Source organism: Thermobia domestica, chromosome 8 (genome assembly GCF_964235325.1).
Source record: "Thermobia domestica chromosome 8, izTheDome1.hap1.1, whole genome shotgun sequence".
NCBI classification, from domain to species: Eukaryota; Metazoa; Arthropoda; class Insecta; order Zygentoma; family Lepismatidae; genus Thermobia; species Thermobia domestica.
In genome coordinates this window covers 164052998-164080731 of record NC_137461.1, presented here as the reverse complement: position 1 = coordinate 164080731, position 27734 = coordinate 164052998, and the positions used below count along the sequence as shown (strand labels likewise).

General features: G+C 36.9%; 1 protein-coding gene across 4 annotated transcripts in view; it reads right to left on the bottom strand.

Moving 5' to 3' along the window:
• Stam (signal transducing adaptor molecule) overlaps window positions 1–27734 on the bottom strand; it is a 141591-nt gene that overhangs the window by 2219 nt on the left and 111638 nt on the right. For 3 of the 4 annotated variants that reach the window (XM_081769224.1, XM_081769225.1, XM_081769226.1), the window contains exons 7-10: window positions 26730–26838; window positions 24852–24925; window positions 17282–17496; window positions 14715–15055 (exon numbers count right to left, since the gene is read on the bottom strand). In XM_081769224.1, the coding sequence (XP_081625350.1) occupies window positions 14715–15055; window positions 17282–17496; window positions 24852–24925; window positions 26730–26838 (739 nt within the window). Of the gene's footprint in view, window positions 1–5474; window positions 5554–14714; window positions 15056–17281; window positions 17497–24851; window positions 24926–26729; window positions 26839–27734 lie in introns of all 4 variants that reach the window. The other variant, XR_014132744.1, reaches the window with a different exon arrangement.

Below are 27734 nucleotides of genomic sequence, written 5' to 3'. Positions count from 1 at the left end.
AAAAGATAGAACTTTTTAGTTGGAAACACTGTTAATCTTGTGGTACGACAGGGTATACCAAATAACGTCTGCATGCCGATATTTGCATATATATATATATATATATATATATATATATATTTGTGTGTGTGTGTGTGTGTTCATTAGTTTAAGTGTTACAAGGACGTATCATGATAACGGTCCGCTATGTATATTTTATATTTAGTACATTCAATAAGTTCCGTGACTACCTCCAAATGAAACACTTAACGATGTCAGAACCATTTATCACCATGTCAGTTTTCTATATACATACCTTCTTGCATCATACCCTCGCGGGATCAGTTGTAGAGGCTCTGGAACGCCCAAGAAAAGTCGTGAACTGGAATGCTATTCAGCACCGCCGTCACATTCTTTATTCGTCATGTTTCTTTATGCGTTGTTAGTTTTTCTTTATTTTTGTCAGTGTTCAGAGAATTGACTCGGGTGCTGGAATCAAGTTTCTGATTTGAATGCACTTGCCTAAGCTAAAATTTGCCATTAGGGGGAGTATTTTGAGAATGTTGCATCAATTCAAGCGATTGTGACAGTGGTACTGAAAGCTAGAGCCTCTACGACTGGTTCCGCGGGTGGGTGACGCTGGAAGGGATGTATATGGAAAACGTGGTAACTTTTTCTGACATCATTAAATGTATCATTTCGAGGTAATTCCGGAACTTATTGAACGCACTGTGTATATTCAAATCTATAGTGTTTTTCTAATACCATTCTCAACAGTTCTACAAGCTTCCCTCAAAAACCTGAAGTGATCGCTAAATGATTATTTTAGAAAGAAAGAAAAAAAAAGGGAATAAACGCAGTCTCACAAAGTTAAGAAAGATTACTAGACTGAGAAATCTTGTTGAAAGAAAATAATTATAAAATAATACATTTATGGATCATAAATGCTACCATACGAAGTTTTCGTAAACAAATATTTGAAAATCAACAATAAAAATTGTGGAGGAGAATAAACGAAAACTGAAATGAAAATTGTTCATTTTTGTTCTCAAAAACCTAGGATGTCTTCTACAGACTTAATCTGAAAAGTTGAACCTAGATCCTGACGTCCCTCAGATTTCCTTTTATTCGGTCATGGAGCAACATGTATATTCTTTAATAGAAATAGGCAATTTGGAAGTTGTTTTCTGCATGCCACTTGTACATCTACTTGGCAACAATTATAAAATATGACGCAAAAATGTAGTAGTCAAAAACTGGCATACTGTATGATGCCAGATTCAAAGCTGTAGAGAGTACACTATCAACAGAACAGTAACAGAAACAAATGGAGGCGAATAGTCATGCGTTCTTGTTGCATTCTTGGTGCAGTAGATAGTGTCATGGAGCTGTTCTCCACTGTTCATTTTGACGTGGGTTCATTTAGCGTCCATTTCACTAGCAAGATTATATGAGATCTGGAACTACAGCTTAATATGGGATCCGAACACGAGTTCCCTCCGGGAATCGAAACCGGGTATCTCACTATACGGCTTGAAGAACGTGTTTGTAACTATGGGCTGCACAAGGTGATGTTGAGAAAGCTGATTTTTCAGATGGTGCAAGACGAGCATGAGAACGGCTTCGATGATCTGGATGTGCGCTGCAATTGTCAAAGTTTCCTATGAGAATACCAAAGGAGAACTGTCATTATAGCTAGATCTCCACATCATGACACCTGGAATTTGTTAAATATAAACTAATTATTTGCTGAGCAAAACTATATTTTCATTAAAATTCGACACGTGTTACAGTTTCGCCAACTAACTCTTTGGCTTCATCAGACACTATGTGATATAGTGTCTGATGAAGCCAAAGAGTTAGTTGGCGAAACTGTAACACGTGTCGAATTTTAATGAAAATATATAGTTTTGCTCAGCAAATAATCAGTTTATATTTAATTATAACAAAGCAAAGCTTCTACTTATGGAAAATATCACAGCTGGAATTTGTACTGTATTGGTGTCATATATACTTTGTAAGGTGCCGTTCTCCCCACAAATGACTATCACTAGCTTCATGAATGAACGGTTCTTACTACTAAGCGCAATGACGCGTCAATCGTCTCCCCGCAGGACTACATAGTAATGAGACAAGGAGAAATTTGGCAAATAGCACACGCAGTCGGAGTCCTGAGTCCAGGAAACAGTTGCAGATAGTAGAATGAGCTCCCGGATGAGTGATTAGTTCTAATCCATGATGCAGTCGCCACGCGATCCGCAAATGGCACTTTGTCTGATGCAGATGTTCAGAGTGCATCCGCATGATGATACTGTCCAGAACAAGGCTGACATACATGTATACTCTCCTCGAACCAATAACGTCAAAGCTAATGCACAGTGGACACTTCCTGTGTAATGTGTTGCGAATGACCACCCGTTTCCCCCATGTTCACGCCTTCACACCGCCCTACATGTCTTCAAAGTTCAAATTTCATTTAACGGGAGAGTTTGATACGAAACACACTCGGACACTCCTTGCCAAGTCATCAACTACAGCAACTAAATCGGACTTAACATGAGTTAACAATAATTTCCTATTGCATCTACAGCGTGCAGTTGTCCATTCCTTCTTTACATGTGTTCGGTTTTACTTTCTACCAGTATACTACTAACAACATTGTTTGAAGGAGGAGAAAAAAAAAAAAAAGATTATCAAGAGAGTTAAAGAACATATTTCGAACATTTTTAGTTGTACGTATTGATTTTAGCTTTTCAGGTTGTGTATTATTTTTTCTTTCTTTAATATAATTATGCTACAATGCCTGATATATTCCCTAAATCGTTTTATTGGATCAATTTCCAGAATTTAAATGGAATTGTATTACAAAGTTCAATTACTCAAAAAAACGATCTTACGATATTATATTTGATAATCTGAGAAAATAATAGATTTTAAACCGCAGCAAATCCTTTATAGGTGTGAATTTCATGATATCCAAGGAATGAAACAAAAAGCGCGAGTGGACGAAGATTCGAACTCGGGTTCTGCTTTACCGTGACGGTGAGTATCACTATGCTACCCAGTCAGTTCCCTGAACAGCCATACATTCCTCCTAACTTGATGTCTGTGCTCAGCCTCTGATCACAGATCAGTAGTTTTCAACCGCCGACCCGCGATATATTTACGTAGTATCACTTGCAGTTTGGTGCTTTGTGTTGGTCGTTCCCCATTGCATCTACACATTTACCGGTCCGTGAGCACTGAAACGTTGAAAACCAGTGATAACACTACAATTCCTGTTGTACTTGGACAACCCTATGTCTACAGTACAGAACACTGACTGTTGAATTTACATATTTGATAAATTGAGGAAATAACCGATTTCATACCATACAAATTACTGTCAGTGCGAATGTGGTGCAGTTCATCGGTATCTGCTTCACTCTACACGTAATTTTACAAGCTGTAACGTATTTAAACTGTCACGTCATTTAATACTACATTTTGTTTTTCTTATTGTATTTGAAAACCAATGTATAAAAGATGACGATTAGTTTTTCGAAGATGCTTGAAGGTTTTGTAGTATTTCTTAACAGTGATGGGAGTCGAACCAATGAAACGATCATAAGAAATCCAGCATTTAACTCAATAACTAACAATAAAAAAGTTTTACTAAAATTGACGTTTCAAGTTTTTGTCGAGAATACTACGTATCTGTCAGAGGCTTATAGATTCACGTATTACTTTACAATTCTAATAATTCTATATGATCCCGCACAGCCTAAGCGAAGGGACACTCAAATTTCGGTTCTTGTTGCCCTGGATTCAATTCCAGAGGAGATTCAAAAGATTTCATTATCCACCACCGCTGCGCTGACAAGTTCAATGCTATTTGAATAGGACGGACTACAGCGCTACCAATCTACACATATGATACCAAATCGATGCCTATCTTCAGGCAAATACGAATCTGGTTGGTTCGATTTACGGAAGCTTAATTTTTTCCGTTCTCTTCTTAGTCGTTCATTTATTTTTCTCTCATTTCTTTCCCTACACGCATAATTAAAAGAATACCAGCATTAAGCTTCCTAAAACAAAAACCCCACATCTTAATGAAATAGGACGAAAAAGGTATGTCTCGAAAACTGAAAATTACGAAGCGGTGGCAAACACCAACTTAGAATCGGATACTTGAAATAAAGTGACTTACATAGCTTTGAATATACTTTGCAAGGTGTTACAATCATTGTTTCCTTTTTTTAAAAATAAATTTAATGAAAAACACGTAGTATTTCCTACAAACAAGCAACACATTCTCTAACAATAAATAGAATATACACATTATAAAATATACAGATTACAGGATGATTCAGGAAGAAATGGCATGACTACAGAACACGATAGGGCATATGGTTCTGAACAAAAAACCTTCCTATATACATGTGTTCTGTATTTAATGGGTTTAGACAGACGGAGTTAACACTTTTCCTCATCTGCAACTTGACACGATTTACTAAAATATTTGTAGAACATCCTGTACTTTTGTAAGGATTAAAATCATACTTGATATTGATGGCAATGAAGTGGGCTTTACAATGATATATAACACGTTGCAGTAGTGTCGATATAGTGAAAGAAATAGAGGAATAATGTAAAATTTTTCTAGAAAATATCTCGAATTTTTCTAACTACTTACGGTTATTGAGCGACAAAACTGTAACCAACGTTGTAACTATAGCTGAGATACACTTTTCGAAATGAACTAATCTATTTTAATGTACAGCACTGGTCGTCAGTACATTGACAACAAATGGAACAATTTACAACAAACCTTCAGAAATCCCACCACCAATTTCAATGCATTTACATGTTTTTACATTAACTCTATGTTGTTTGTTACAGTGCAATACAAAGTTCTTTTATACGGTTAGCACTCAATATCCCTAACAGTCAGAAACACGAGAGATCTTCCAGACAAATTTTACGATATTCATCTCTCTTCATCGACACTAATGTAATGTGCTATGTACCATTCGAAAGTCTACTCCACTGTCATTCACATGATGCATTAATGGTATCGTCACAATTTCAGCATGTTCTACAAATATTCTAGTGAATGTTGTCGAGTTTCAAATACACAAAAGGTTAACCGTCTTTCACACGAAAACCATTAGATTTTCAACAAATATGTATTGGACCTGTTTTTTCAAGTTACATCTTGTATCACTTTGTGCGGTTATGACATTTCATTCCTTCCTGAATTACCCTGTATATCTAGTTCTACATATAAATGCTGCACTATATTCCTGGTGAAAGATAACATGTTAAAAAATGAACATTGTCAAAAAAACACTGATATTGTATACGAGCCAGTTTCTGAACATAACTTCTAAGTTCTACCAACCTTCCTATGACAAGATAAACAAATTTTCTCTTACTTTTACAACCGTTTTTGCCTTCAGAAGCACTAATTTCTAGAAAATACCTCTTGATTCTAATGCTACTTAACTTACACTGTTGTTAAATTATTTCTTAATACTTTCTTCCCTTTTGTACAAAATCAAAATGTTTTCGACATTTGGTTAGGAGAACCTGTAAATTGACATTACTTTTTATTACACAACAGAAATAAATAACTAAATTGATGGTAGTTTCCAACAAGCAAATAACAAATGATACAAAATGGTTATAAACAATGTTAACTACAATTTCAGATATTCCAAATGTTGTGCTACTGCTCTGTTCTGAATCTTATCTCCTTTCCCTCTCCATACTTCTCTCCCTTCTTATTTCATGGAATGTATAGCGAAAAGTGCTTAAATGTTATTTTCCTTTGAGTTGTGTAGAAATATTTCTTATTATTTTCTGGTAAGATATTAATAAATAGTTGTAATAGAAGTAAGCCATTTATATTTAAATTATATTCAATAATAAACAAGTATCGTAATAATGAAAACGTTATAAATTAGACTGATAAGAATAATTATGAGGGTAACTATAAACAATATGAAGTCGACTAATTTTCACAGACATATTGAATTACTTAATCGACATCTTTCGCAATTTGGCAATTCTCTTATAGAATGGCCTGCATCTCTCGACGTATCTATCGCTGCGTGTGTTTCGTTACTTAATTCCTTGCTGGGTGCCAGATAGGCTGTCCTATCGAAGACATTTTCGATACACACTGAATACCCATTATTGCTCCTTTCAACACCGGCACCTTCTACTGTCTAACTCCAAGACTCTGATAGTGATATTCGGACAGATACCTTCGCCAGTGGTGCCATCATATGGGAGTTTTATGATATACAGCACATTAATGGGTAGCACATTAACTCACTTTACTAACTACCAAACTCAGTCTTTTTTCCTTACATCACACTCATTATACGAGTTAGATTACGTAATTCTTGAATATACATTCTTCTGAGTACAAATATATTCTGCACATGCCACTTTCATTTACGTGTTAATGTATTCTATTGTTCTGGAACCTTGAATTTTTGGGACGTATTCAAATTTATGACCGGTAGTGTATATATCAACTAGCCTTCGGCTAGCTGAGGACATGGTCCCAAACTGACGCATTTGCTCGGCCTCGGACGTCATATTTCAGTATCTGCTTTCGTTCTTTGCACGGCAAGAATAAGTTTATGGCATTATTCTTTGGGAAAATTTTAAACTCTCTTTCCTTTAGAATACGCAGCATTTCAATCAAAGTGAACTCGGCACAAATACTGTGTTCAAAAATTCATTTCAAATGGTTCACCAGTTTTCTCTTGATGATGAAACTGACAACCTGGAAGTAATGTTTTATGTTTTGAGAGAGAAAAATTGAATCTGCTCCCTTTCTTTCTTTAAAAATTACATTTCTGGAAACGGTGAGACGAAATTTCCTGAAACGCTGTAGCATTAACGAATTTCGAGATAAGGCATATTACTACTACAATTGTAACTCCTATCAATTCTCACTTTTTTTCGTCCCTTCTAGGAAAAATATCAAGAAACGATGAAATACGTATCTAATTCTTTTAAATAGGAAGTCTATACACCAAATTTCATCTCTCTACCTTTCAGAGTTTTGGAGATATGGACATTTTACTATAATAATTGCTACCCATATTCCCTCCCCGTTCCACGTCAACTCTCCACAAAAACCTTCCTTAGTGGTACCTTACGTCATGCACTATCAAAATTTTAAATTTCTAGCTTAAGCGGTCCGACTTGGGAGTTTATCAAGCAGCCATTCTTCAGGACTTCTAATACAGAGAGACTGAATATCAGGATCTTTTGTTTTATTATTATTCATGGTAAACTTGCATATCAGAATGTTTGTGTATCAATATAAATATTTGATTTCAACTTATCTGCACTAAGCATGCCAAAAATAATATCGTAGGACCATACCACAGTAGTAAGGTGTTTCACATCAAAAATGGCCTTGTCTCTTAAAATAAATTTTTCATTTATCTTCCTATTTACAATATTAACAACTACTTGCGATGCCGGTTTTTAGCACTGGAAGAATAGGTTTATGGTAAATGTATGAAAGATATGTTTAATTTCAACCCTCTTTTCCACTCCCTTAGGTAGCGTTTGAATCTAAATGAAAACAAAAACCAACTCGACCCAAGTGCTATCTTCAAAAATTCTTTCAAACAGTGCGGGCGTTTATATGAGACATATTGAAAAGAAAAGAAAGAAAAAAAGAAAAAAAAAAACAAGTTCCAAAACTGGAACATTAGCATGTAGCAAGTTTAAAACGCCCAGTAGACCTCTAAGTCAAATGGCAATCGTTGCGTGTCACTGGTCCAACGGTGATGTATACGATTAGAGGCAGGGATTTTTTGCACTAGACGTTCATTCCAGTGTCCCCAATGCATTGGAGAGCTCTGGACAGGTGGGGTCGTTCGGGTCGCTCTAACTGATACGACGGTGGCTACATCAAAGCTGCACCAATTAAAGTTAGAAGATAACTACGGAGACTATAATTCAGAATGGAATTTGACTATGAGGTAAAACTGTCCATTCTCATCCTCATGTAACTGCACGAACACAACAATCAATTGTTGGAGGTAGTCTACGTTTTCAAATTTCTCTCTATCTCTCACTCTTGCTCATCCCTGAGAACGTCTTCGGTGGTGTTCGGAGGGACTGCAATGACGAAGCGAATGGAGAGCGTTGGTATTCAACAATATGATATACAGCATGTGCTCATGCGGACGTTCCGAAGTTATGTGCAATTTCGTTCGTCCGTGTACCGGAAGTTAACCGCGGGATTCATAGTTGTTTTTGGATTTTGTTACAGCGATAAAATTAAAGCTACATCGCGTTGCCAACAATCTGAAAATCAATACTGCGTATTATCATGAACATTATTTGACGGATATTTACAATGAAATTCCTACTCCAACCGGATACTCTTGCATTAGAACAAGGCGTTCCAACACACAGTTGAAATATCAATGGCATTATACAGACGATGGAAGATAGCACCGGGATTCGTGCTATCTCGTTCACAGACATTTCCAGTGGATAGTCCTGATGCCGCGCAAATGGACTGCTCTTAAGCTGCGAACGGTTTCCAGCCTCTAAATCTTTCCAACAGGAGTGAAATACAATATTCCCTGCAAATGAGTCTTCTCCAGTTGAAATACGTTGTCAGGTAATCGTCAATAAGTGCTGGTCGTCACATAGAATACAAACAGTGGTGGAATGGCTACTGTCATAGGTAAATACACATTTTAAAGTCGTCTATATGGAATCCTATCACATTGTCTACCGAGTAATCTACTCGATTTATATAAACACTCGCACTAATATTCTAACATTGTAAACATTCGCCCATTCAGCCTCTTTGATAGACACAAAAAACTTGGCCTTCTGAAACAAAAATATCTACTTAGAAATTCTGTAGTTTTACAGGTGCTGGTAATAATAAATTTTGAAGTCCTAAATGGTAATTTCAATTTCGAAGGACATTTTCATTTCTACCTTTTCTCTTTAGCCATTCTTTCAATGCTCTTGAAAAATGAATGAATGATGAGAAGCACTAACAATGATTTCACTAGTTTTGTTACCTGTGTCCTATTACAGTTAATCTCGACAAAGAATATTTATACAATTTTCTAATGGTACCAATAATGAAGTTTTTACCATAGAAAAGATCACTGACTATCAAATAGAACACCACACACAGGATGTCTTTTGTTAGGAAGTTATGCACCTACTACCCATTTCATAAAGATAGGCCCCTAACTTCGCGGTGCTGCCCTAACGTTCACTCAAAACTTATATTGCATTGTTGTACCTCGTTGGAATTGCTGAAATGCTGTCTTTTAAATACTCAAGACATACAAATTTTCTTTGTACAGTGTAGTGGGAAAAAATAGAAATTATTGAAAAAGTGCGTATTTTCTAGTTTTTTTCATCAATGTTTATAGTACTATATTCCGGAAACGAGATCACGTGAAATTATTTCCTGTGTACGATATGGAGATGCAACAGTAAGTTGTGAAAATTCAATTTTTATCACTTGATACTTTTTTGTATAATTAACGTTACGATGGTAACATAAATTGAACACCCTAGATAGGTAACATGGGTTACACATAAACCCAATGCTAGAACTGTAAAAATGACATTTTAAATATTCCCACTTGAAATGAAAAATAACTTTTATATATAATCTGATGCAGGTAGACAATCACGGCAGTCAAGTGCGAACGATATCATTTTGAGAGCTCTCACATCTGCAGGTGTCTCATCAGTACGAGAATCAAACAGATGCGGTCGTTCAGACGGAAAGAAACCAGATGGAATCACTTTAGTGCCCTGGAAAAAAGGGAAAGCTCTAGTTTGGGGCTTCACCTGCACAGATACTTACTCCCTCCAATCTTTCACATTCATCATCACGCGCAGGTCTCGTAGCTGCTCGTAAGGAGGCCGACAAGAGGAATAAATATATTAATCTCGTTGATAAATATTGGTTTGTTCCAATTGCGATCGAGACAAATGCTACTTGGGATCAAGAAGGAGCTAATTTTATCAATGAAATCAACCATCGTATTTCAGTTATATCGGGAGATAAACGATCTAAATCTTTCCTTATTCAACGGATCAGTGTCACAGTTCAACGTGGGAACGTGTCAGCCATTTTGGGTACGTTTCCCACAGGTAAAGAATTAAAGGAGATCTTTCTCATATAAGGAAGAAAATAACGACTTGATTTCTGAGTACCAACGACGGAAAGATATTTTAAACAATATCCACTTAAGAATTTATCTCATCATAACTGTCACCGTCACTGAAAAATACATTTTCATTTCACGTTTACTATCCCAATTTGATTCTAATGTATATCCTTCTTTTACCATAATTTCTAATTCTTTTAGCATTTCTTGTTATTTTGTCACAATTTCGTCTTATCTTGATAATATTTGTTTTTCTATCAATTCTGTTAAGAGCTTATGATCATTATGAATTAGTTTAAGTTGATCGTATGCGTAAATATATTTGGTTTATCTAAGATTACAATGTTAACGTTTATATAACTATATTTGTAATACAAGCATGTTTTTAAAATACACTGATACTGAAATGCAGCATCACTCACTGCACTGGTTTTTCGGTATCACGTTAAGTCATTACACACAGTTAGTGGAAATTTCTCTTCTGTGTTCACTGCATATAGGTAAGTGACGCTTGCAACATGCTGTTTTCACCTTTTTTTGCTTTGCGAGGACAGATTACACATCTTGTTTGTTTGGTCAATTTCTGAGGAGGTTCATTATCATCGATGTTCTTAATACTCAGAATTTCTGTGATACTGGCAGTAAGCACGAGGAATGTGCACAATATTACCACCAGCGGTCCTTTAAGGTTTTGGAGGCACAGTGGACCAAACATGCCCGTCTTTATCTTTTACTATGTAACACAATCCGTGGCGGAAAACACCAATTTGTAACGTGCTTGCTTATTTTGTATATTTTTATATAGCGTTACACTATAGCCCACAGTTCGAATATGTCTAACATCTAGTCTACTATTTTATCAAAATCCACATAAACACTCCATCTTGATATTACCTTTTACTATAATACGTAATGAAGGAAACATTTGCACCCTTTAAATAACATACATGTAGATTATACAAGATGGATCCTTTGTTATATCTTATATTTCTCGTTCCAATGACACATATCATCAGATTGCTGTTAACAGAACATCAATTATATCAGAAAAAAAATTAATTCTCTTTCTTATTATATTTTCTTCTTCTTCTTTTAGCTAGCTTGTGCATATTTTAATAGCACATATTGCCCGTAAATACAAGTAAAGATGTTAAAAATACAAGCAATGATATTAAAATAAACAATATCGTTATAACTGTATTACCTAACTCCTCCTCGAATTCAGTATCTGAATCTTCTGCCTTTATGCCTCTATTACAGACTCTGACTCAGATTGCACTTCAATATTATCCTCTTCCCCACTAGAAATATCATCAGCACTAACCTCAATCTCTTCGTCTAACACAAAGGAAACAAAGTCCTTAAAATGTAGATCACATACCTTGACACTAACCATTATACAAGAAAAATATTAATATTCCACCACAAAATTTCACTAACATGAATGGTAGGTAACAGGGTTGACCCACCACCCCAACAGCTCTATTTCTCGGTAGACAAATCGAATTCCACAGCGAACACTTCAGCAGTAACTACGTCTTGCCTTTTCTCAGGAATACACAAAGGCGCTGAAAGCTAAGTGCAGTGGTGCCAGGTACATACAGAAAAAAATATTCTCGCTGAGGTTACGTATAACCCCTGTTACCATCGGAAGGTTAAAATAAATGTATGACGCTCTGATCTCTTTTACCGTGGTAGGTAGAGAAACGTAGGAAACAGTTCGAAAATTTGGAACTCTAATGTTCCAAATATTCGAAACTTTTAACGAAAAAGTATTTAATTGGTAGAGTATTTATTTTTTAAAAAAGAATGTTTAACATATTCTGTGCGGTAAGCGAAGAGACATGTTGGAGCCCAGCCTTTAAATTTCCCGCACTTACATGAAGAAACTGCATACAGAACTGAAAGTGCGGCAACGCTGTACAGATCATCTCGTGCTATGTTGTCGCGTTCAGGAAGCTAGCAGCGCGGAGCTTGCTTCATCTCATAATCTTTCACATAATCTTAAAAATAACAACAATGGATGTGTGTATCTCAATGTAAGATCGAAATAAAATGTTGAAGTAAAACATCCAACAAACGATGGACACTTTTTCAGCAATACATCTCTCTCACACGAGCCAACTACCACAATTAAAATACTCTTAAGTCCGAATGTTGTATATATTCAACGGGCTTTGCACACACGTTGAAACCGATTGTTATATATATAAACAATAGGACATTTAAAAATTAAAAGGAAAAAATAAATGTAGCTTTGGCAATCACGTGTTCACCCAAGTTGTTCTGCGATCAATTCCCCTGCCGGATATAACAGGGAAACACAGATCCTGTGTAGGTGACGAGGACAGCTTTTGCGTCTTATCATCTACTGTAAATCACTCGCACTGATTACGTTTTCAACACTTGCCTTCGGTTCGTAGGCGTTAAAAATTTACACGCACATTCGTGTTTTTATATATATATAGTATGGATGTTTCTTCTACGAGCAGTGGTATTACAGAAAGAAGAGTCAAAATTTTGAGCGACAATGAAATTGCAGAACTGATGAATGACACTCAGACGGTTGAGTTAGATAGTAATGACACTGATTATTCTGTGCTCAGTTGCGTATCCGGGAATGAACAAGATAGTAACTTTGTTTCAAGTGAACCTGAGGTTGCGCTGGGAAAGAAAAACGTGTCGTTTCTATTCGAAGGCAGATTCTGATGTAGCTTGGAGCGATAAAATTCAAGTGAACGCAATACCCCTGTTTAGCGGTGTCCCGGAAATTGATCGAAATGCTATGCTATCTACAGAGTATATCCCATATAAAGTTTTTTCTTTTCCTTTTTTACCGATGTAGTTTTATAGTAGAAATCTGAAAACAGACCTTCTGTGATGTGAGAACTTATCAACTAAGATTGTATCATATAATAAACTTTGTGAGTATTTCTGTGCAAGTGTATTTAGTACGGCGTGCAATAAGTGAAAAAAACTGACAAAAAGCAACGAATTTTCGAAGACTATCCCATGAAATCCAAACAAAATAAACGGTTCGTTTTTCTAATTTTAAACAATGGGTACGTTTACTGTATATCCTGTTAATTTCTAAGAAATTGGTTTAAAATCTGTGGAGATATGAATTTTTAAAAATACCTCCAAAAAGTGCTGGAAAGTGTGCGTGACAAGTTTAAATGTCCGTCGGGCTGAGAGTGTTGCGTCAGGAAAATGTGGCAACGTAGCACTCCGCATAAACTGCGATAGCAAAGGGCGCAAAGTAGATAAAATCGTAATGTCATATTTGTCATTACTTACCTTTTAAAACAAATCGAATAGTTTGGTTGAAAAAGGTACTTAAAGATGTTTCTAAATGTTTTTTTCAGATTGATAACGCACCGCAGCAACTCAAGAGAGAATGATGTCTCACTTGAGTAATAACAAGAAAATTACTAAGTGTTGAGTAATGAAATTTTGAAAATTTACAGGTAATAGGTGCACCTACACATTGTATACAGGAAATTACTTCACTTGATCTCGTTTCCGAGATAGAGTACTATAAATATTAATTTACCAAAAATGCACTACAAAATATGTACTTTTTCATTAATTTCTACTTTCTTCTCACTGTACAATCCAAAGAAAATTTGTATGTCTTAAGTACTGAAAATACAACATCCTAGTAATTCCAACGAGGTACAACAATGCAATATGAGTTTTGAGTGAACGTCAGAGCAGCAGCGCGAAGTCAGGGGTCTATCTTTATGAAATAGATAGTAATTTGGTCTACTGGCGGTAATTTAATCTACTATAAATTTAACAACAAATTTAATGTACCTTGGACTCGATTTACAATGTCTAAATTCACTAATCGAAAAAAAAGAAAAAAAAAGTATTACGTTAGCAACCATTACTTTAAACACCATTTCTCAATAAATTAAATCTTGATAAAAAACTTATTTTCCACGCATTAAAAATAATATAAAATAGGTAATAGGAACGCAATAGAAGTAAATGTCTTTTAGCTAAAATTGAGGAATAGTGTAATACTATTAACGTAACAGACAGACAGACAGCCTAGAGTTTAAAAACCTTATTTACAAGCATGATACGAACAGGATACTGTGGCCCTGCGTAGTGCAGTTGCTCTCGCCTTTGGTACGAGCGGTCCCGGGTTCGATTGCCGATGGAAACACTCGACCGGAAAACTGTACAAGATTTTTCAGGCCAGCCAACCTACGTGAGGATTTCCCGGGTTTTCCTCATTCATACCAAGCAAATTCCGGAATGGTACCTCACACAATGTTCCCAAGCCGCTTCCTTCCTCCCCCACATTCCTTTCTCTCTTCCCAATTTTCCAGGCAGTGTGATCGTCGAGGATGTCATTCCTCATACATGACGAGCTAACATGGTCATAGATGTCGTAAGTTCAGAAATAAAATTCTAAACAAGCAGTATATAATATTTTAGCTTTGTTTAAAGAACACCAATTTACGTAATTTACTACAACAAGTGTCAAATTTCCTGACAATATCTACCCCTCTTGGAGGGAATTTTAACCTTCTAAAGAGAACTTGCCTTCCAAATGGCAGACTAGACGGAGCTCCGGATGCTGATGGCTGAGGAGGTTGTTGCTGAGGTGGTGGTGGTGGTTGTTGCTGTTGATCTTGACCTTCAGATGGTGGTGGTGGTCCCTGAGGCCCAGACGGCAACTGACCCATCATCGGTTGTACCATCGAAGGTAACTGCTGTGGTGGCATGAAATGATGGGGTAGCATCATCGAAGGTAACTGCTGGGGAACTGGAAGGCGAGAGAAGTGTTCTGACGTCATCCCATGTGGTGGCACAAATTGCTCTGGAGGTATCATATATGGAGCCTGTCCATATGCTGTACTCACCGGTGGCAAGCCATTATAAACCTACAAAACATAAATATGAGAAAATGTAAGAGGAATCTACAGAATTTAAACAGGTTATAAAACTTTCCTTTAAACATGCACTCAGACACAAACAAACATATTTGATGAATTTGTTGCACTGAGAGATATTCCAGTAGATTAAAGTAGTTCTTGGGATTTAAGGGCTACAAATTTAAGAGAATCCCACAGGAAGTGCAACTCCCAGAACGATGATGAATTACAAACGGAACAGATAGGCTTTAGCTAACTTCAACTACATTCCCACTCATGGTCAAAGAATAAAAAATCAGCCTTTAAGAACTTTTGATGCTGTTCATTCTGGCTTTGAAAATACGTGCAACTTAAAAATAAAATTTGATCAAAGCACTTTATTATTGATGAACCAAACTCAGATCATCAACAATGAGTGCTTGCTTTGGTCAGCTTTTATTTTTATTTAACTTCTGATTTTTATAGGAACCATGCACATGAAGATACTACGTCATACCTGGGAACATGCTACTCTTCGTCATCCTCCCTATGTCATGGCTACCTTCTTATCAAAATGAATTGAAGTGGGGTAGCGATAGCAACACTTCTAAGCTTATAACAGGGTTGCCAGCATGTAAATTATTCTCACTGTCACATAATTATTGTTTGTTTCATTGATTGGTTGTTTTTGTTTTGAATTTAACGTCAATATTCAGCCTAGAAACTGTAAGACACTTACATCTACAGCTTACTTCATGAGATCCTACCTTAATGCTAGTTTTGAATTTCACGCCCTAAGATAGATTAAAACATTTTTTTTTTTTTCAAATACCAGAGAGTGGACGAGATTAATTGGAGTTACTTGTCCCTTCTGAGCATTCGGGCCACATAAAATTGGATCTACTGTATTAAGTGGGATCCGAACCACTAGTGGAATATATATCCAAGGCTAGCTTCCCAACTCGAGGACTAAATCCAGGGTTATGCATAAAGAAATTTCGTTCGTTGGTCACTTGATTACAAAGTGCAAGGAGACCATGAGATCGACTCGAATTCACGACCTAGCCTATTTACGCTACTCAGCCTAGGCCTTAAATAACGTAAAACATACGGAACAGATTCTGTCTATTTGAATGTCTGTAGTGCTACTATTCTTCGAGAAAGAAATAATAATATTCTTAATTTTGCATTTTACTGCAGCTCTATTTCTATATTTTCTTAACTGTATTTTCAGAGTGTATTATCTTTGATTAGGTTATAATTTTTGTTCTATTGACTTCAAAAACGTAAGCTTATATTGCTTATACACTAAAATGATGATATCGCTAGACAGAGACTGTACCTAGGAATTAAATATTTGTTGACATACTTCTAATCAAATACTAGGCTAGTGCACAACTTTTGCTACGATAAGCAAACAAGTATGCATTTTGTTGGCTGTGACTTAACTACTTCACTGCCAAAAATATAAATATTTGTTGCCCTTAAGACCCGCACAACAGCAGAGTCAATAAGGTGTCTACTTACCAACGGGACGGTTGGAGGCAATATTTATTTCTAGATCTATCCTTCTTTCAATTTGCTTAGCCTACTCTTACACTCCAAGTTTCAGTATTTTACAGAAGCTAACACTAGCCAATTCAAGCCAAAGCCGGAAAAAAAAAAAATGTTCAATTATTTTGAATATGTGTGTACACCAATAGACAGTGCCTGCAGTTCTGATGGCCACCGACCTTCCAAAAAATTACACATCTATTGTACAAAATACCCATACAGTGAATATACATGAAGAGATAAACAGAATCCATTGTATAACTTGAAATTAAGATACGATTCAAATTTTATCTGTACGAGCAGAGACGAATTACAAGGATCAGCAATAAGATATTTTGAATAAAAAATGTTTTCGGATCATTTGGTTTTCTACCACAACTTCACTTACAGGCGTTTCAATCACGACTTGGTTCACGGTAATTTACATTTAACGGAATTTATTGGCAACACATGCAATATTACACCGCTTCCTACCAGAAAAGTTAACAACCAATAATTGCAATGCAATAATTTTATCTTCAGTGCTTAAATACCTTAAAATATTAGAAGGCAGTACCTGAAAATTAGGTAGTACTTCGCAAATAAAGTTGCACATGCCTTTTAGCTATATATTCACTGTTAACTATAAATCATATATGAACCTGCAAATAAATAGCAAATACGTAATCAACATAAATAGTCATTTCTAGTAGATATACTTACAGCACTATGACTGTGAGGTGGGAGTGGCACTTGATGAGGTTGTGACATGTAACCATATGGAATGCTAGGTTGCTGACCATGAGGTTCTCTCATTAACGTATAGTATAAATTGACAGCTTCAACTAAATCTGCACTCAATTGAGTAAGCTGAGCATGTTTTCTATCAACCTGCTCTAATTCTTGATCTATTAGAGGTCCCATGGCATTCACTTGATCTGAAATATTTTTAAAGAAATACCGTAAAATGCTATGTACATATGTACACACACATATATGGTGATCCATAACTATATACTTATGTTAATTTCAATTTAGTTCTGTTCATAATGATGTAGAGCAATAAGTTTACAATTATACTATTTTGGTCTATGACACTGAATGTACAGTCATGTCAAAATGATTGTCGCATTATCTGTACCTGTCTTCTTGTAAGAATATAATTTGATAATGATTTTGCAGGGTACTTTTAATACTGATAATATGTGTTTAATCGGGAAATGTGTATTTGAGGTAAATTTCATAGGAAAAGAATTATAAATACGAAAATTAGAATGAGTAAAACAAAATGTTGCTAAATGGACAAGAAAGTTTTATTTTCGTTTTATTGTTCTTATTTACTACTCTTTTGACATGAAATTGGCCACATACATGTCTTTGCCGATTATACACATACTAACATTATAAGAAATACCGCGCGAATTTATCATCAAATTATATTCCTACAACAACATTTATAGACATGCGACAATAATTTTGGACATGAGTGTACTTAACACGTTCAACCCAACATCTGACAGTAATGAAGAAGCTATGCTTTTCGAAAATTCTTATGTGCGCCACCGGTGGTACACGATCTTTATTCTGATATTCTTGGCTATAAGTTGCCAACGGTCTTTTCCAAGTGCGTTACTTTAATTATCTTATACTGTAGAACGTGCGCAACCGGTGACGCACGTCGGGACGAAAGTGTTAAAATATGTGTCTGCTGCAGAACTAACGACAAATAGGCAAGTATTTCAAGAGAAAACAAGAAAAGGAAAAAATAAGGCACTGGATATGAAAACAACTACGAGATTTCATGCGAGTTTGCTACCCCAGGTTGTTACTCAATATAAAGGCGCGTCCAAAATTTGTTGTCATTGAACAAGTTGCTTCTGCAGCATCATTTGCTCGGAAGTCCCAGAGGTAATACCATCGAAATTATAATACGTCAAGTGGTTCACTACAAGGGATTATGAAGAAACTACAGTGGCAGTTGTGAAGAATAACCACCATCAAGCACTGAGTTTGGAGGACCGTAACATCAAAATGAAGTTTGCCGAGTACATGCTGAAAGGACTGAATAAAGCCCTTCTCACATGGACATGAACTGAGGCCTCAAACCAGGTTACAACTTAACAATGTTGCTTAACTCAAACTTCCATGCAATTTCTTTTATCCTGAGGTGATGTACAGGTCTCAGACGATCCTTAAAACTAGATAGGTTTTACCAGCAGAGCCTCTTGTGGCCGCTGTATTAAACAGACGAAAAACACTTGAAGAATGTGTTACGTACAGGGCAATCAACTGTCGTAATCGTAAATATTATTGTTTTTCTATTTCACAATATTTCATCCGAAGAGTATGAAATAGCAATAGCAGCGATATCTGCTCTGTTGTTGGCACAGAACCCCCCTCCCAACATACGAGAGAGAGAGAGAGAGAAAAAAAAAAAAGAGGAGCTGCTGGGCCAGGAAGTGGATTCTTCGCCGCAATAATGCACAGGAAAGCACCATATTTCCAATGGTGAATAGTAAACTACTTGCAGAAGATCCTCGTTTCTACAAAAAATTCTACAGAATGGACTATTTAGAATTCCATACGCTACTGGAATTAGTAACTCCGAAAATTCGGAAGCAAGCTACGAACATGAGGGAGTCTGTTTCAGCTGAGAAAAGGTTTGTATAAGAAGCATTCATTTCATTCGAAGTCACCCTGTACAAATATGGAACATTGTTCACCTACCTTAAAAGTAATGACCTCAGCCGGCGACGCACTTTGTTCACTGTGACACGAGCCACTGGATGCCCTTTTGAAAGAAGGCCTTGGGCTGCCGCCGAAGCCATGACGTCACCTCCTGTATGATTTCATCGTCCGAATGGAAACGGTGTCCACGTAGAGCTTTTTTCAGTTTCCCTAACAGGCAAACATCGCAAGGGGAGAGGTCGGGCTGTAGGTTGGGTGATGGAGAACCTCCCACTTAAAATTCGTCAAAGTTCCCTGCATTACGTTGGCCGTATGCGGCCGCGCATTGTCATGAAGCAAAATCACACCCGCCAACAGTTTCTCTGGGCGTTTGGACTTAATGGATTTGCGGAGATTGTGCAACGTCTCTCCGTACCGAGCGGCGTTCAATGTCTGTCCGTGCTCCAAAAATTCCGTGCGGTAGTCCTCGAATATCAAAGAACACGGAGGCCATGACCTTTTCCGTTGAGGTTCGAATCGATTGGGACTTCTTTGGGAGTAGTAGAGGTGGGGTGACGCCACTGCGAACCTTGGCATTTGCTTTCCTGGTTCGTAGTGATGGCACTACGTTTCGTCTCCTGTGATGATTTTCTCCAGGAATGCCTTACCTTCGACTTCGAATCTGTCCAGGTGCGAGTGGCACCCAACCATTCTTTCCGATTTTTGAGCGTCCGTAAGGGTGTGAGGCACCCATTGGGCACAAACCTTGCGGAAATGAAGCGTGCGGGTGATTATTGAGTGGCCCAATCCACTTCCGTCGCCACCTCCTTCAACGTAGTTCTCCGCTTCTGGCATAAGGTCTGGTCCACTCGCGCAGTAATCTGTGGCGTCGCTACTACAGGCTGCCCCGGATGAAAGTCGTCTGTAAGCGTCTTTCGAATCTCTCTGCAAACCGCTTGCACCATTTGATGACTGCTGCCAGTGAAGATAAATGCTGTCCGTAAACACCCACCATTCGTCCGTGCATTGCCCGTGCACAGACACCTTCGGCGGTAAGAATCCGTATAACGGCACACTGCTCCACTTGATCGACCTCCATTTTCCGCGAACCAGCTTGCTTGTTGTTCGACTGAAAACACACTACTGTGCATTTGGACGACGCTGACTCAAAACTGTCCATCTTTGCACCTCCATCTCCCTTTACCAGTTCACGCGACAACCACCGTGCCGACATCTATTGAGCCTTTAAAGGACCCGCTACAAACCGGTATAAGCGTAGTTACACATTTCGCACGGGTTCCATTCATTTCACGGGGTGACTACGAATTAAATGAATGCTCCTTATAGATCCTTGCATCAACCAGATTGTAGACTGAAAATCAAATAACTTGGCCAAATATGTAAATGAGAGCAGTTATCAGGCGCGGAAAGCTAAAATAAAGGAGGAAGAGCAATTTTTTTAGTATAGGTACTGAGGGTATCCGCTCAGCTCACTGCCCACAAAAGATACCCACATAACCCATAAAGTAAACTTACATCGCGCCCCTCTCATGCATTACACCCGGACATTTTGTATTGTGTCAACATTCTAGAACTGTTCCCTAAACTTGCACGAAGGCCACACAACACTTATGATAACAATTAACTTTTTTTTGTGCTGGTTTACTTTTGGCGCACCACGTTTGGAAGATTTACAGGTAAAAAAAACTTTGCACGGAAAGACATATTTATAAAGAACAAATTTCTGCAAGCGATAGAATTAAATACAAAGTAATACACCTGTATTTTATGTTTAAATTGTAGGATTACTAGTGTAAAATCATTACAAATACTTTACTACGGATAAAATACGTGAATGCATATGAAAGATGACTGTATTAGAAACTATTTTCCACCGGCGGTATATTTCTGTATAGGGTACAGAAGTTGTATTTTATGTTTACAAGTAGAACGCTTCTAGTATGAAACCATGACAAATGCTATTAAAACTCGTATCATTGCCAAAAACATTCGTTTCTACTACACTCGCTTATGCTTGTGTCCACCTTCACTGACGCGCCTGCTCCCTTCGGACTTACCCCCTCTCCCCCCCCCCCACTGACGTTCGGACCCTCTAGCTTCGTCTTGCCCATTCCTGCTTTTTAGTGGCTACCAAGCACAGACTGTTTTGTGTGTGCTTTTTTGCACTGTAGTTTTTATGTATAAATCCGAACCCTGTATTTATACGCAAATCGTAAAAGAATTGTAATTTTTCAACAACTGCTTATGATGTCCCCCTTGAATCTTGACTATGCCATGTGAGATATTTTCATGTCGTCCAGCGAAAATCATTTAAGAAACAATAGAAAAGGAAATTAGTGAAGGAATTCTAATTTTTGAACAATTATTTCGAGTAGTGCACCAAAAAGTAAACCTGCATGCTTGATTAACATATTACATTATCTTTTGGTATACAAATTGCACAATATATTTATTCTTTTAAAAGATGTAATTACATTTGTTCACACCTGCAGTGTTCGGGCGGACACTACTTACTTCACTCCATACGGTGTACCTTCTCTAAGGCTTCGATTGTTACATTTTTTAAATAATATAAATCGTACTTCACGTTATACAATATATACATATATATTTATTTATTTATTTTCGTATGACTCTATTAATACCATTAATGCTTCTCTTGTCCAGGCAGCATTGTTTTGAAATGATAGCGAGAAATAAAATTGAATGTTGTCAGGCGTTACTCTTTTCTGATTGCTAGTTGTATGTAAGTCCAGGAGAAAATAGAAACTGTTTCTATTTCTTCCAAGTCAGGATCACAATAAGGATAGCAGAAAATTTCAACCTGGACTAAGGACAAGTCACTTCGCAGACGATTGTTAAGTAAGGTCGTGAGTTTAGATCGTGAATCACAACCTTACTTCAGTCCAGTCTGAGACAGGCTTAAGACTGTGGGTGGATTAGTCAGTCATCATAGCCGTCATTACAAAATCCTTAGTCAATTACCACAATCGCCCTCACTGAGTCCTGATGTGCAAAATTTGGATGTAACGATTGGAACTGGTATCGCGTCTTTCGGTGACCATGTGGGTGGTGAAACTCTTCTTGGTCAATACATTATTCGTGAAACGGTGAATGCAGCAATTTACATGACAACTGTCGTGCACGCTATTGTGCTGCTGTGTTAGGGCGAACTTCATGCTAAATGACGAGCAGTAGAATGGCAATGTGCAGTGAACTGAGCAGACGGTGATAGTGTAAAATAGGCGGCCTCTCTCATTTTCAAAGCGGACAAATCGTGAGGTTCGGTTGTATGGTACGAGGGTGACGAAAGTGGAGTTTTGGACTGAATTTGAGTTTAGCGCTCGTTTCAAGAGCGAGGCTATATGAGACGTAGACTTACAGCTTAATGTGAGATCCGAACTCAGGCCGAAGACGAAAATGGCAAATATGAGTGTCGCAAGGGAGTGTTCAAGGTGATGAAACTACGAAACTCACGATAAAAGTATACCGACGAAGACGAATAGTGGTCGGAAGAAGATACTTACATGTCAGTAATAGGTCCCGTCGAGCATCAAAGCGGATTTTCACTCCCAATCATTGTGTGACTGTGGAACTCAAATAGTAGCACCTCCCACAGCCTATGTCGACAATAACAGTCTGCCACGAGTTACATGCCATGGACATATGAGATCGAAATATATATATATATATAGGGACCATAAAGCTTTAGAAGAACGTCAATGGTGCCGGGAATATTTAACATGGACCGCTGATGACTGAAAATGTGTGACGTGGTCAGACGTCACAATTCATCTTATTTTTAAATCATGGACCGCATTTGTGTATGGCGGACACCCAAAGAACCATATGATCCGCAATCTCTCCATCCAACCGTGAAACATGGCAATGGCTCGGGGATGCCGCGGCTGCAATATATGGAATCAGTGGGTGTTGCGATAACGCTTACCGGTTGCGTCACTGCCAGTCATTATGTCGCCATTTTAGGGGACCATGTGCATCCTATGGTCCAGATGTTGTTTCTGAGTAATGACGCCATATTCACAACCCTGGCATTGCGGCGTAGTTTGAGGAACAGAGATAAACACCACCTCTGATCCGTCCAATTCCCGGACCTGAACATAACTGAACATCTGTGGTCCGTTTTGGAGAAACGAATCTGGAGTAAATTTTCGCCTTCATCCTCTTTTATGGAACTGAGTGATGCACTGAACGCGGAAAGGTGTAATATTCTACCGGCTAATATTCCTCTATGATTCCAACGCCAAATTAATCTGGTAAGTTGTACTTTTCTTTTAGTTCTTTCCATTAAATTGATAACTATCTACCCATATTAGATATATAACGAAAATCATCACATATATTTGAAATATGAAATTGCTGTCAAACGTCTTTCTTTTTCTTCCTACTCTTGCTCTCTCTATCAGATGAAGTGTTTCGCTAAATGCTTCATGTGACAAGAAGCAGTAAGAACGAAAATTAGGTATGAAACCTCCAGGTGGGAGCCATATTGAAATGCACGGACAAGATCATATTATGGAAATGAAAAATATTTACACGACATTTATAAATAAAAGCTATAAACGAACATGGTGTAAGTAAAAAGTATAAATACTTAAGATACAGAGATATGAACTCATCTAATTGCTAATGAAATTTTCGAATAAGTTTTCATTAAATGAAGAATTCTAAAGTTAAACTCTGGTCAAAAAATTTACATAGAACATGTGTATCACTGTTTCGTAATTAGAATTTACATAATAAAACATATGACAACAGCAACCAAGGATATCTAACTGCCAATTTCATGAAGAAAGAAAGAAAAAAAAAACTCATATGGATCATCATAACTTTTACAATGCTATCTAAAATATTACCTACTTTTCTTCTCTAAACCTTTTTAAAACAACTTTACCCCCATGAACAATGGCTGACGATTTTCAGCCGAAAAATGCATTCCCTTACACAGAGGATACAGTGTGGAAAGACTATTTTATTAGCAAATGATAGTTAACAATATTTCCCGTATACTTAATATTTTCCTTCCTATTCTTGATTTAAAAGGTATATTTGGTGCCCACCTTGAACGTCTCCCCGAAAAATGAAATGAAAATTTCTCCAGTGTCCTACAGGTCCTAGTTTCTATATGGCTCATATGACTTTTTGACGGGAATGTGTGTTAACGACAGGTTTAAATAACAAAGAGAAGAAAGCTGTCATAAAGCAACAGTCTCTCTCTTTTGAGAAAAACTTCGTACAAAGAGAAGACTGATACTGGGGATAGAGCTATTACGAACTTCCTAATGAATACTTGAGCCATTCTTCTTAGTGAAATTTGTGCTTTAGGTTGGTTGCGTATTATTTAAAAAGAAAGACACTGTGTAAAGCGCACAGATGCTACTGGTAGCAGAAGACAAAGGAAGAAAAGATTATGGTCTCGCGAAAGGAAAGTAAGAAAAATTCTCAGATCTTGCTTAGAGTTGAACTCAAGCTTTTATTCCGGCCTAAGAAACAAAAGCGTGATTACTGATTTTCCCAACCACCGGACACATTAAGATATTGCTTTTCTTTCGTAATTAACTATGCTTATTATATACTATATTACCTTCAAGCTGCAACATTTCTTGACTATCTGTGTGCTCTTCACATGGATTTGCTTCATGCAGAAGATGCAATAATCTGTAGAAAGAAATTAATTCCAGTAAAATGACAAATCTGTTCTGTGCTCGTTCTTAAATAAAGAAATGGATAATTCAATGAACGAAGGCAATAAATTTTAAAAAAAGCTGATTAGAAAAAAGGTGGAGTGGTGCCCTAAAATAACATATTAAAGTCTCCAAGGGTGTGGGGTCGGCGGGCGGAGCAGGAAGGGGGTTAAAGGTATTTTTTTTTCAGAGGCATGCAGTCTGGGCTTCGTGGGTTTCCGCAACTCTTCGTGATGACGGTTCTGAGCGTATTAAGCAGGGCTTGCCTTTCTTCACCCTCCTTCATTCTCCAATGTGCTTTGGTCTTCCTTTTTTCTGTTCACAACGTAAAGGGTTGATTCTTTTTCATAATTGTTAAACTTACATAAATGATTCCTAACAGACTATCTATACGATGTATCGAAAATAAATTAGACGTCTAAAATAAATATGAAAGTGTTTAATAACTGCTAATGAAGAAAGAAGTCTATGTTTGAAATGTAACAGATTCTGAAGATTTTACAAATTGACCTGTTAAAACTACGTGAAACTGAATGCAAGTTATAATGACAGCATGCATAAAAAAAAACGTATGTACACACATACATGCACTACGTGGTATTTTCCAAATCCTATAAAAATTCTGCCCATTGCTTAGCCTTTTTCTGTGTGTTTCATACTTAGATATCCTATCCGAATGAATGTTCGAATTCTTACAAATAGTGTAATAATAGCAATATATACATCTGGGTTAGAATCATATTTTGCATACAATCATATTTTCGCTATTTGTTCCATCTGTTTGGAGGATGATATGAGCAAAATGCAGTTTCAGTCTTCTAAACGATTTGGCCCATGTTTCATCCAGCGTAACGATGCGACGTAAGGAATCCCGCTCGTGGCGTCCCAAGTAGGTAAGAGCAGCGTCGTATTGTAGCCATTTCTGCATTTCCGAATTTATGTGGAACACATCTTGATGCAATTTTTCTCATGCCCATACGTTTTTCAGAATGTGCAGCAGTCGTATGCGCTAATTCTGTCTCTTGGGATAGCTCACAAATAGTATAGCATCGATCAATGTCCAGTAACGCAGTCACAGCATGGTACGAGGGATATAATTTGATTCCGTTGCGTAACGTTGCTAATATTAAAATTTCAAACCTCGTATTTAATAGAAACTTGAAAAACTACCTTTAAACCCCTTCAACACCCGCCGATTCTACATCCTTAAGGACCTTTTGGTATGTCGTTTAGGACACACTCCCTCACTTGTGCCTAATTTCAAAACTACACGATTTATTTTTTCTATTTTCTTTTGTTGTCTGGACTATCAATAAATAAATAACAACAATGAAGATTGTTATTTTGTACTACGGTTGCATATACAGGCACAATATAAATTTAGACTATTAATTTGTGTTTTGGCTCCGCGTGATCCGAGTTCGATTCTAGTTGATTACCATCTTTAGCGCCCTAAAAGTTGCTTAAACCGGAATATTCTGGTTAATAAAACAAGTACTGTCATCTTTCTCTTTCTGAAAACATTTTTTTCTTTTTTTAAATACGTGCAAGATACTAGAGTTAATTTAAGGAAAATTAATCATATAATAATAATAATAATAATAATAATAATAATAATAATAATAATAATAATAATAATAATCAGAAGAAGCTCAATTTAAAAGAAGTCATTAATTCATACTTACATGGAAAATTAAACACTCAATTGCAAGGATTTCTACTACATTTATTAGAGCTCAATAAAAATATTAAGAAAATAAGAATAAATTAATGTTTACCTGTCAATCTTTTCCTCATCTATCTCCACTTCTTCTGGTTCTTTTTCTAACGTCTTTACTTCTACAGATTCTTTGAATTGCACCGACTTTTTCTGTTGGTTTTCAGTTTCTGAAAAATAAGAAAGAGTTACATAAGGCCAGTGCGTCCGCTAATTTCGGAGAAAATGCACAGCATTTACCTCTGGGTTTAAGATATAACCGTATGAGTATTTATACTAAGTTTCCGATATTGCTGTCCTTGACAGGTTGTAATGAGTCACAGAAATGTTAACAGCCATTAGTGCACATGTAAACTTGATGAAAAATACTGGTCGCGATCGAAATACGAGGAGCTGCTGAAAAGTATGTAGCTCCCCATCCAGAAAGAGTGCACGCGGAATGATGAAATTTTACAATTATTCTACATTCTTCCCTCAAAGTTTAATACATTTCCTTTAAACAAATTTTAATTAATCTAACTAGCTTTTTCAGTACTCCAAATTCTATATGAATGTTATACAATGTTTCCCTCCTAACCGAGTCGTAGGTCTTTCCAAAGTCAATAAATAATTGATGCACCGGGTTACTGCGTTCCCATTTCTTTTAAAGAATTTGCTGAGTATTGGGTCAATCTTGCTAATAGAATGTTTGAGATGATTTTATAGAATGTTGACAGAAGCAGGGTTCCCACTCTCTTTCCCCTCAAAAATTCCAGGAAAAATCACCAATTTTCCAGGACTTCGATACAGGAACACACAACAGGATTGCAAATGTAGGTTCAAAACTCACAACAATAAAATGAAAGGTGTGGTAGCTTATGCAGTGAATATTAATGCAAATACAGTATTAATACACAATAATTAAATACACAAAGCGGAGCGGTTTTTTTTTTCCTCCCAACTCCCCTTACAGATACCCGATCCACCCACATCCAGCATATGTATTTTTATTCTTTCTACATGACATTTTCATTGTGCACCGAACAAATTTACAAACAATTAGTAATTATGTTTCACCTGGATATGG